The sequence below is a fragment of the Dipodomys spectabilis genome, unplaced genomic scaffold (assembly GCF_019054845.1).
Source record: "Dipodomys spectabilis isolate Male_0828 unplaced genomic scaffold, ASM1905484v1 ptg000051l, whole genome shotgun sequence".
NCBI classification, from domain to species: Eukaryota; Metazoa; Chordata; class Mammalia; order Rodentia; family Heteromyidae; genus Dipodomys; species Dipodomys spectabilis.
The window spans coordinates 8961703-8973784 of NW_024870728.1; the positions used below are offsets into that span (position 1 = coordinate 8961703).

Below are 12082 nucleotides of genomic sequence, written 5' to 3' on the forward strand. Positions count from 1 at the left end.
TATGAAAGCTTTTGTTCAAATCTCAATTCACATACCTTTATCTTCCAGTGTCCCAGACAGCAGTAGTCTCCTAAACCCTTTGCCAAGTCCTGTAGTATAGGAAACATGCTTAGCTTCATTTGACTCAGAGTTCTCCAATTCACATCCCGTGTGAAATACCAAAATCATCAGGTCTTGAGAAACATTTCCTAGAAAATGTTGAATGATAGAAAACTTGAAGATTTGACTCATGAACTGTCTGTTTCTGAAATGGCTTACTGCTGTCCAGCTGAGTATTTCTTTTTAGTCAATGTCAGACGCCATCTTTTATCTCAGTACACCAATAGACAGCCCTGGGGTCTGGGGAAAGTCTTAGATAACACATATGAAGATGAAGGAAAAAGTTTGAATTCCTACCCACTGCAATGTGGGTGTATGTAACTTATTAATCTAAAGATAGACTTACGGTCAAAATAATAGATTCCAAGCTACTCATTGGGTGTAGGGTGAGCTTTTGAAGGTAGCTCAGCTTCTAATTCACTTTCTTGCTAAACTTGTAAAATTTTTTAAAGGAAAGACCCTATAGAGCTAAAGTGAGGAACATAATACTAAAAAAAAAGTGTGTGTCTGTGTATGTGTGTGTGTTTGTGTACTCTCGCGCGCGTACTTGTGTTTTAAATAAGTAATACTGTCATTGCAAGGGACCTTTTATTATTGGGCTTACAGCTATCAGGGAATAGCTTTGTCTCTGACAAAGCAAATGTAGAGGCTGAGTGACTTCACAGGAAGGGCAGTGCCATCATGGATTGGAAGATTTTCACAAATTCTACTAAGTCAGTTTGAAGAACTAAGGCCTCTGATTGATGTCCTCTCCAAATGCAGTCGTTTTAACATGCTTGGATAAGATACACCCTAGACATTTAGTGCATTAAAATCATCGTTGAGTAATTGTGATGACAATAACATGTAAGCCTAGTAGAGAACAAGCAAGCGTCAACTCTTCTTCATTCCAGGTGCTTGAAGTGCAGAGGGGAGACCGTTGATGTATTAGTTTCCTTTTCTTCTCTTCTCTTTTCTTTTCTTTTCTAGTTACTTTTATTATTTACTTCTTGTAGTATTTGGGTTTGAACTCAGAGGCTTACAGATACTCTACCACTGAGCCATACCTCCAGTCGTGATTTTCCCTGGTTATTTTTAAGATGGGGGTATTGTTTCTTGCCCAGATGCCTGCCCAGAACGTGATATGCCTATTTTCTAGGATTCTTTTAGTTGCTGCGAGGACAGGAGCACATCATGGAGTCTAATTTCTCTCTGTGGACATGGAGTCTTGCAGACTTTTCTAGAACTCTAATTCTGCCATTCCCAGCTTCCCACATAGCTTAGGATGGCAGGCATGAGCTACTATGCTCAGCCAGCATAGGTTAAGAAGGAGTGTGGGGAGGGTGTCCTCATGAACTTTCCTGCCTAGGCTGACTTTGCACTATAATCCTCCCATTCTTAGCCTCTCAAACAGAGTGGGAAGATTACAGGCATGAGCCATCAGCAACTTGTTTATTCTTAGTTTGATACATCAAAATATAATGTTTACATAAACGTAATAAAATAGATCATTTATATTTCCGTAGATACTATCTAAATGGAAAGGATGATACTTAACCTCTGGGGCAAGGGAGTCTGACACCAAAGATGTTTTCTCTCACCAATGGAGGATAAAGATAGCTGAAATAACACTGAATGGCTCTGGAAAACAGCAGACAATTTGAGTAATTCTGAATTAACAATTGGGGAAAATTCTTATTTCTTCTTTTTCCCTCTCTTTGTCCCTCCTTTCTCTCCCTCCTTCCTTCCTTTTCTTTTTCTCCTCCCTCCCGCTTTCTCTCCTTTCCTCCCTCCCTCTTCTCTTTCCTCCCTACTCTCCCTCCCTTTCTCCTTTCTTTGTATCTGATTGACTCTTGCTGTGTCAGGCTGCTCCAGACTTCATCATTCTCCTGCTTCAACCTTCTAAGTGCTGGCATTACAGTCATGCACTACTATACATGGTTTGGGGCATATTCTTTTAATTGCTTTATTATAGAGATTTTATTTTGTTCAGCTCTGCAGTAATAGGCTACATTTCTGTAGGATGAAGGACTAGGTACCTTCACAGTGGGCCTGGATGTAGGCACACTGCATCCGGTGGCCTGTGCTACAGCACTGGTAAGTGTTTGGATGGAAACAAGAACAGAGTATCACCCTTGGTTCAGGGTTCCTGGAGTTAGGTACATAGAAGAATTAAAGAAGTCAGGATTTTGGCTCATGTACATAGAAGCTTCTGGGTCCTGGAAGATAGTTTTTACAATTGCAGAATTGTTATAAGTTCCATGCATCTTAAAGCATGCTTGCTATACTTTACCCAAAATCTAGGGACACAGACCAGCAAGCATTTCCAAGCATTTCTTAGACTTTTGCAAGACTGTCCTCGGCTTTCCATAGTTAATAGAAATGTTTTGCCGGACATCTTACCAACAGCACTCTCCAAATGTGTCACTTGGTCTTTTCTTTATCTTAAGGATTCATTTTCTTTCACATGAAATGAAGGGTAGGAAGGTATCTTTTTTCTTTCTTAAAATGATATCCTGGCATTTGGTAGATGGACTTTTGTTATGTTGACTTGGGGCAACCATGAAATATTTGCATATATCATCCATGGTCCAGAAGAAAGAAAAAAACATACCGCACAGAACTGCGTAGCCACTTTCCACCTTGAATTGGTCAGTTCCATTTTCTCTTTGAATATCGGCCCTCCATGTGGATAAAGTGTTGAGTGGAGGGAAACATTTTAAGAGGAAGGGAATGAAATATTGTAGCTCAACACCTTCTGCCTGGGAGGGCAGTGCTGATCATTTCTTGCTAATGGGAATTTTCCAGCTATATCAGTTACTCCTAAGTGGCAGATGGAGACTCAGAGAATTCAGCAAGGTAGGTCAGTCCTGTGTTTTACTTATGAGCAATCAGAGAAGAATTTAAAAATAGCATCTTACAGTATTGTGGGAGCCAGGCATGCATGACTCATGTCTGTAATCCTAGTTACTCAGGAGGCCGAGATCTGAGGATTTTAGTTGGAAGCCAGACTGGGTAATAAAGTCCGTGAGACTCTTTTTTTTTTTTTTTGTCGGTCGTGGGGCCTGAACTCTGGGCCTGGGTGCTGTCCCTCAGCTCTTCAGCTCAAGACTAGTGCTCTACCACTTGAGCCACAGCGCCACTTCCGGCTTTTTTCTTTTTGCTTATGTGATGCTGAGGAATTGAACCCAGGGCCTCATGCATGCAAGGCAAGCACTCTACCACTGAGCCACCTTCCCAGCCCCCCGTGAGACTCTTATCTTCAATTAACTACCAGAAAACTACAAGTGGAGCTGTGGCTCAAAGTAAGTGTCAGTAGGGTGTCAGCCTTGAGTGGACAAATTTCAGAGATAGCACCTAGTCCCTGAATTCAAGCCCCAGGACTGGCGTGCATGCACACACACACACACACACACACACACACACACGCGCGCGCGCACACACACACGCACACACACGCACACACACGCACACATACACACGCACACACACACGCACACACACACGCACACACACACGCACACGCACACGCACACGCACACGCACACACGCACGCACACACACACGCACGCACACACACACGCACGCACACACACACATGCACACACACACGCGCGCGCACACACACACGCACACACACGCGCACACACACACACACACGCACACACACACGCACACACACACACACACACACACACACACACACACGACAAAATATTGCAGGATGCCCAAGCAGAGTGCTTTTTCCCTTTCTATATTTAAAATTCCAAGTTACACATGATCATTGGATATTTACAGACCTATTGTGAAGTAGTTGTTCGGTGAAGCCAAGCTCTACACACTTGATCTTCCACAGTCGTGTTCTCAGGGTTTCGAAGTTTCCTATGAGTGTGAGAAATGAGAAGAGTTAACAGCAGCTAATGTCATTCCTTCCAGAGAGAGTTTGAGAGGCTGTGCATTAAGTGATGAATGAGGGTATCTGACCCACATCTGTTTTACATTAGAAGGGAACATTGCCCTGACATCCTCAGGAACATTTGTCAAGAGTCCCTGGACAGAGCTTCTGCAAATTACATGCTGCAAATGTGTCAGGGTCAGATAAGAGGATATCATTAACTCCCTAAGTTTACTCAGGGCTCTCTCAGTCCACCATAATATCCTATGGGCCAACTATATTTCCTTGAGCCATTTCGCTAGATTTTTCATTCATACATACCTCTTGTGCTGCACATGTTCCTTCCTCGTAAATCATATTAATTGTAGACATCGTCACAAAGCATATGAAATGCAGGCATGCGTAAATGAATTAAAACATATGAGCATTTCATTATACCCATAGTGGGTCTAACATAGTTAACTACTTACTGTATACTGGCATGCTTTTTCAGTTAGGTGGAATGAGCTTTTGTGTTAATGGGCTGGATTTTATTGATAATCAGTCGACACAATGTGATTCTTCATCATTGTCTAGAAGTGAACTACACATAAATCTATGCATACATAGTATGCACACACCTTTCATGAGTGCAAATTATTTGCCCCGATAAATAATGATTCTTCACTCATCAATCCTGAAAGAATATTGCTTGGCTGGGGATATAGCTCAGTGGTATATAGTGCTCACCTAGCATGCATAAGACCCTGAGGCTGATTCTCAGCATTGAAAGACAAAATGAAAACGAGAGTATATTGCTGTCAATGTAATAACTAATTCTATTAAGAAATAGGTATTTCTGAGCTGATAAAATGGATGATCACTCTCTGATCACAGGCTGGAGATGAGAGTTCAGCTAAGACAGTCTGTAGTGCATTCTACAAATAAAGTTTGCAAATTTGAGCACCTGTCTAGCACTTGTACTCTTTCATTGTGCGTTAATTAAATAGAACTACTTGGAAAACCTGAGGTATGGATTAAAATGGAAAAATAAGGACAGTTCAGCTGGGCCTTTTACAAGCTCCATTTTCTTCTGTGGTTTAGGTAAAGGTCAGCCCTGCCCTTGCCCCTCCCCCTCAGAACGGGTGAGAAGGTCAGCAAGCTGACCGAAGGGGAAACGTTTGCCTTCAGGCAACTTCCCTCCTATAGCTTTCAAACAGACACAACCAAAAAATCTAATTATTTAGATGCTAATCAACTGCAGGATAATTCCTAAGGCATTTAACTCAGGAGGGGTTTTCACTCAGTACTTCTGCTGCTAGCTAACTCTTGGCTTTCCAGGCTCTGGGATCCAGCCACTGAGCTTTAACTGTGATCCAACCCAGTGATGTCCAATAACACTTGATAAAGACTTGAATTTTCTTTGATTTGGTTCTGAAATAAATTATATGTAAATAAAAGATCCATACTAGAGTTTTGGAGAGGAGGGTAGAAGCCTTTATATTATTCAAAACTGTAATTTACAATGGTTTTTTTCTTTTAAAGAAAGTAAATGTGTTATTAAATGCCAAATTAGAAGAGCCTGTGATTACTTAAGACCAAGAAAGAAAAATAAAGTCATGAACCAGGATTTTTCCTAAGGCAAAAAGAAGCGTCTGTATGTTCACCCTAATTTGCTAAGTCATTTTAGATTTCTGATAAGCTCAGAGCACTTTCAACTGACAGACGACCACGCTATAACATTTGTGCCAAGACAAATATTTTCCAGACACATCGTTTTAAATGTAAATCTTAATTTGGTCCATAGTTTTTTATCTTTTATATTTAATCTTACAATAGGAAAATTAATTCAAGAGAAATACTACATGAAGCAATTGTAAAGAGTTAGTTTTTCTTGAACCATATAATCTTCCAATCAAGATATAAACAACCTATTTGGAATTCTGAAACTTGAGAATGAGTTTAAAGAGGTCTTCCGAAAATGTCTCTAATAATGCAGACGATGGAAGAATGGCAGAAAAAAAGTAGGAACACAAGAACTCAGGGTCCTCAGTTTGTTTAGAGGTCACTAGTAACGTGCTTTAGAAGTGATACTTGTACAACTAAGAGTTTATTCATAACTGAAAATAAAAACAAAGAACCAATGAGTCCGTACCCCACCTATCTTTTCCAGTAACACGGAATAGAGACCTTTATTTAAAGAAAACTCCTAATTAAAAAAAAAAATCAAGAGAGTTAACTGAACATTTTACCTGCGCTGTTTTTCTCTGTTCTGTCTCCTGGATTTTTACCTGGTATTTCATAAACAACTGAGTAGCAGGATTGAATAGCCTTGAATTTGTTTCTTTTCCTTTGAAATTGTTAGTGAAAACCAGGCAAACCTGCTGTTCTCTTTTACCCCAAATTAAACAAATAACCAACCAACCAACCAACCAAACAAACAAAAGGCTAGCCCTGTAGTAGAAATGGTTTACTCATGGCTCCAGAGGGGGTAAATACCACCTTATCACAAACTAAGATTTTACTTAAGGCTTTGCACAATAAATTGCTATAGGGAAAGAAACAGTATTCTTAGAAAGAGAGTAGCACTGGATGTCAATCCATGATTGCTTGGCAGAAAGTTGAAGTTCATTTACCAACATCTTGCACACAAAAAGAAGTTCCCCTAGCTTCCCTCGAACCACATGAAACACAAAACAGCTCTTAAAGAAGCATACATAAGAGTGTAATGGGACCCTTCCATAGAGATTTGAGGTTTGAATTATGTTAGGGGAAATAATGCCTTTTCTATTGATATACTTACTCCCTCTCAACACAGATATCCTTCTTAATTGTTAAGTGACAGCTTATTAAAGTGGCATATATATGCATATATAAAATGTCATTTTTCTCAGTGTTATTTATAAAGTCAAAGTTTAGATAAAATTTAGGGAAATAATAGTATTTCATTCCCTATCTTTATACAATTTCTTTCCTTCTTTCTTTTTTTTTGAAACAAAGCTTCTCCTTCCCTCCCTCTCTCCCTCCCCCCCTTTCTCTCTCTCTCTCTCTCTCTCTCTCTCTCACATCCAGGCACATCTTTGTGCCTCTGCACCCTCAGTGTTGGATTACAGTTGTGTGCCACCTTAACCTGACTGTGATTTCATATATAAGATGTGGCTATCACAGAAGAATTAAGCATTTATAGGAAATTGCCTGTATTTTGGACTCTATTGGAGAGTCAGAAGGAGAAAAGATAATTGATCTTATATTCTCTTTTTCTCTTCCCATTAGCCACTGCTGTGTTCCTTTGTGATGCTAAGGGCTTTCTCTCTCTCTCTCTGTCTCTGTCTCTCTGTCTCTCTGTCTCTTTTCTTGTCAGTCATGAGGCTTGAACTCAAGGCCAGGGCACTGTCCCTGAAGTTTTCTGAGCCCACAGCCCCAGTTCCAGTTTTCTGGTGGTTAATTGGTGAAAAGAGTGTCATGGACTTTCCTGCTCCAGCTGACTTCGAACTGAGATCCTCAGATCTCAACCTCTTGAACCTGAAGCACCCAGCTTCAGGTCTTTTACTATAGTAGAAACCTTTATCTGGGTCTTATAGGAATCCACCCTGGAGCTTTTGAAGAACTCCTTGCATTTCTTTGGACCATGGTCCTGCAGACAGCGCTGTTATCCCCATTCTCCAAATGATACATTCCAAGATCTTAGAGTTAATGCTGTCCTCAAAATTTTTCCAGTGTAGCTACTGCAAAAGCCAACTACATGAACAATACCATTAGTTGATATTTTGCATATAGGAAGGAGTTGTTTTTCTTCTTTCAAGCTCCTTATGTCCCTGACACTGCTGTCTTCAAAGTTATGCAATAAGAAATGTATGGCAGCGGATTTCAACAACTTTATCATAAAAATGTACATATATTTTTCATGGGAGAGCGTGGATGCTTTGAATAAAATCCTGCTCCAGGTTCTTTACCTGTAACTATAGGTAGAGTATTCATCTCTGCCTTAAATTGGCATGCCAAAATAACTTAAGTAACTCAAGTGTTCGTGAAGGATACTATTAATTTAAAATATAGTGTTGTTTGAACTAGTATCCCTGGATATTTTCTTTTCCTGGACTAATTTCTTTTCTTTGGTGTTTGTGTTTTAATTAGCATGGCTTAGTTATGGTAACAGATTTGCCCTTTCATTAAAAAAAATCACATTTTTCTTATCATTATGCTTAGTAAATCAGTATATCAATTGAACTTTATAAATTTTCAGAGTTATATTATCTGTATAAACTCCAAGAAAGGCACACAAGAAACATTTACATAATAGCAGAATATGTAGGTAATAATTTAAGAGTATCTGTGGTTGTATTCAACTTTTTTTTTTTTTTTTTTTTTTTGGTTGGTTGTGGGGCCTGAACTCTGGACAAAGCTTTTAAATAAAGAAACAATCCTCAGGCTTAGATCTGAGGATCATGGTTCAAAGCTAGTTGGGGGCGATCAGCCATGAGACTCTTATCCCCAACTAAATAGCAAAATGCTGGAAGTGGAGGTGTGGCTCAAATGGTAGAACACCAGTCATGAGTAAAAAAGCTGAGTAAGACCATAGGCCCAGAGTTCAAGCCCCTCCACCCCACATACATGCACACACAAATTAAACAAGAAACAAGATATTAAGTTTCTCTACATAATATTGGAGGGTCCTATGAGAGTCTGTGTTCCAGTGACTTTCTGTCTTTCTGTAGCTGTACATCCTATTGATTTTTATTGTATAACATTTACTTTTCTGCAATCCTCAGTATAACAAAACTATATTTTCTACTGCTGATTATTTTATAGCATATAAATAATCTTTGGAGGAATAATAAATAGATAAATATAAATAATCTTTGGAGAATAATCTCAAGAAAACTTAAGGTCTCTGGAATATCTTCCAAAATGTAAACAACTGTGGTTCCTCAGCCACCCCTGCCCACCTTCCTGGGAGTTACACACAGGAAATGGAGGGCAGGGGAGTGGAGTGGATGATCATGCACTGAAAGTGGTGAACAGATTCTCCCTCCCCCCCTTCTCTTTCTGTCTCTGTTTGGTCTCTTGGGGTTCACTGAAGATGGATCAGTTTAAAGCCTCAGTTCAAGAAGAGTGCTGTAAGATTATGCAAACCTTTCCCAAAGGAAGCTATAGGATCCTTGTTTTCTACTCTGAGTTGGAGTGCTTTCTGGGAGGCAAGGCCAGCCCCAGACCCCCATCTTGCTGGAGCCTTTAGATCCAGGATTCTGTTGCTTGAACTGTCTGTGAGTGAGAGCGGCTTGCCAGGGGGGACCAGCGCGTGTCAGGGATGCTTTCTTTCCATTTCTGCAGCTCTGTGACGGACATTTGCAATGGCGGGGTTCTCTGCATTTTCGCCTCCTTAGTTGTCTGTGTGTTTTCTGGGAGCGCTTCACTCAGCAGTAGATTTCCCCTGTGATTGCTTTTGAGAGAGAAAAAAAATCCCTTCCTGTCTTGTATGACTATTTTTCCAGCTTGCAAAATTAATGATGCACTTATTCCTTCAGTAAGCCTGAGTTGTGAACCATTTTGCCTGACTTTCTAAGAAGTTGTTCTGGGAAGTTGCATTTTGCTTTTGTTTGTAAGTTATCTTACTCCCCAGGGTCACTTACAAAATCCAACATTTTAAAGAACATGTTTCCGGGCTGGGATGTAGCTCAGTGGCAAAGCGCTTGCCTAGCAAGTGCAATGTCCTGGGTTTGATCCCCAGTACCAAAAAAGAAAAAACAAACAAAAAAAAATACAGTTAAAGAACATGTTTCCATTTCAGGCTTGGTTTTCTTTTAGAGTTCAAGCATGTGAAATGTAGATTAGAGGAGAAAGGAGTGGGTAGGTAGTAGAATCGAGAAAGGGAGACAGTTAGATGGTACAGGAACATCAACACTTATTTGTTCAGCCCAGCATTGCTCCTCAGGCTGTGTTCCCAGGGCTTAGAGGCCCCAGAAGTCAAAAGCAGATGACACATGGCAGGAGGGAGGAGGGAGATGCAGGGGAACACCAGAGAGGGAGAAATGATTTTTAGGATGGTCAAGACAAGCAGAAGCAATTTCTTGAGAAGAAACACTGAAAAATACATAGAAGTCTTGAAAAAAATCACAAAACCTTGATTTGGATTCATTTAATACCTATGTTTTTATTCATCTGTATATTTGTTGGTACTAGCAGCGGAACCTGGGGCTTTGTGCATTCCACACAACTGCTCCACTATTGAATTGCTCCCTGCTCCTAATTTTTTAAACAATGTCTAGTAAATGTCTATTTAAAATCACATGTGATCGCTGAGATGGTAACTCATTGATAGAGTGTTTACCTGATAAAGCAATGGGTCAATACTCAGCACTGCACAAAGAAAAAAATAAAAGGGAGGGGAATCCCATGTGAAGCTTCCAGATATAATTATATTAGAGATTTTTTTTCTATCTGAATGAACATAACTCCTTCCTCTCTCCATTACTTCTTTCCTTTTCTTTGAAATTCCAGAGTGATTTTAATCGCTGAAGTCTTAGTTTAATCTCTCCCTCTGTCTCTTCTTCCTCTCCTTCCTTCTTTTACTTTCCCTTGGCTTTCCCTCCCTTCTTCCTTTTTCTGAGCCTGTAATCGGATGCCATCATTACACCTGATGCACTAACACAACCCCTTTGAATGGAGGGCTCTGCCTTTGGAATCGCTCTCTAATGGATTTTCAAAGAAACTTGTTAAAAAAGAATGGGCTTTTGGGTGATTCTTTCAGTTATGTAGTATATCCATCTGTGTCTCCTCGTATTTGAACTTCTTCCTCTCTGCCTGCTTGTTTTAGGTAATGGGACTGCTGACCAACCATGGCGGGGTACCTCATCAGCCTCAGACTGATTACGCACTCTCGCCTCTCACCGGGGGCCTGGAACCTACCACCACCGTGTCGGCCAGCTGCAGTCAGAGACTAGATCATATGAAGAGCTTGGACAGTCTGCCTACATCTCAGTCCTATTGTCCACCCACCTATAGCACCACAGGCTACAGTATGGACCCAGTCACGGGCTACCAATATGGGCAGTATGGACAAAGTAAGCCTTGGACTTTCTAAAGGGTAATCACTCCTGGAAGAGAAAAGAGAGAAATTCACCTCTTGCTTAAGAAAGGGGAGCAGGAGGCCTGATTTAGCTTTATATCCCAGCGTCAATTTTGTGGTAAAGCCAGCAGATTATTCGAGCCAGGGTTCCCTTGTATAATTATTTTCTTAACTGATATCCATAACATCTTGCAGTTATTAATTGTTGAGACGTAAACCCTGATCGCCAGTAGGTAAAACATGAGGGCTGGCCAAAATGAATTCACCCCTGGCATTAGAAACACATGTTCTTAATGAGGTCAGCCCAAGAATCATACGGGGTGTAATCCCAGGGACACAGACTTGTGTCAAACTTGTCTCAGGAATAAAAATATTAGTCTCAATGCTTTGATACGGCGGTATTAAATATGACATTGTCAGCCTGTAGCTGATATTGCCCCTTACTGTGAATTGTCCCAGCATGACCTAAAGAGCTGTGTGTGTTTCCTTCCAGGTGCCTTTCATTATCTCAAGCCAGATATTGCATAAGTGAACTGTCCATTGGAGCTAAAACTAGCCCCGTTTCCGGTCTCCACAGCCTAGACATGAAGAGTCTTCTCAGAAAATAAAAATTAAAAAAATAAAATTCACCCTTTAGGGAAGGTGGAGACAAAGAAAAAAAATGATTGATTTTCCTTTCTCCAGTAGTTGAGTTTCAGGTTCTTTTGAACAAGTTGGACAAAAGCCGTGGAGAAGAGGAAGAGCTGGAGCAATAAGAAACAGTTGCAGCATTTTTAGGCAAAGGCTTTTAACCTTGACGACATTATCAAAATCTCCCAACTCTTGATTGCTGATTATTGAGGAGCTGAAACATTCCATTTGTGTGTATGCGCTATGTGTGTAGCTGTGATTTACCTGGACTGGGTTGAGCAAGCAGAATGTTCTAAAATGTAGTAGAATACTCTATACAGTCTATCATGTTGGAGGTCCCAGGTTGACACTTGTGTAACTTAAAAATCTGCTCCTATCATGAAGCAGGAATGGAGGAACCCTTGACTTTTACACACTGGAAATTGATAGAAAAA

General features: G+C 40.4%; 1 protein-coding gene across 2 annotated transcripts in view; it reads left to right on the forward strand.

Moving 5' to 3' along the window:
* Nucleotides 1-11638, forward strand: part of Pax3 (paired box 3) — a 95206-nt gene extending 83568 nt beyond the window's left edge. Inside the window, exons 8-9 of one of the 2 annotated variants that reach the window (XM_042679098.1) lie at nucleotides 10767-11013; nucleotides 11512-11638. In XM_042679098.1, coding sequence (XP_042535032.1) covers nucleotides 10767-11013; nucleotides 11512-11546 — 282 coding nt within the window. In that variant the 3' untranslated portion in view covers nucleotides 11547-11638. The remainder of the gene's footprint in view (nucleotides 1-10766; nucleotides 11014-11511) is intronic. The other variant, XM_042679099.1, reaches the window with a different exon arrangement.
* Nucleotides 11639-12082: the final 444 nt, after the last annotated feature.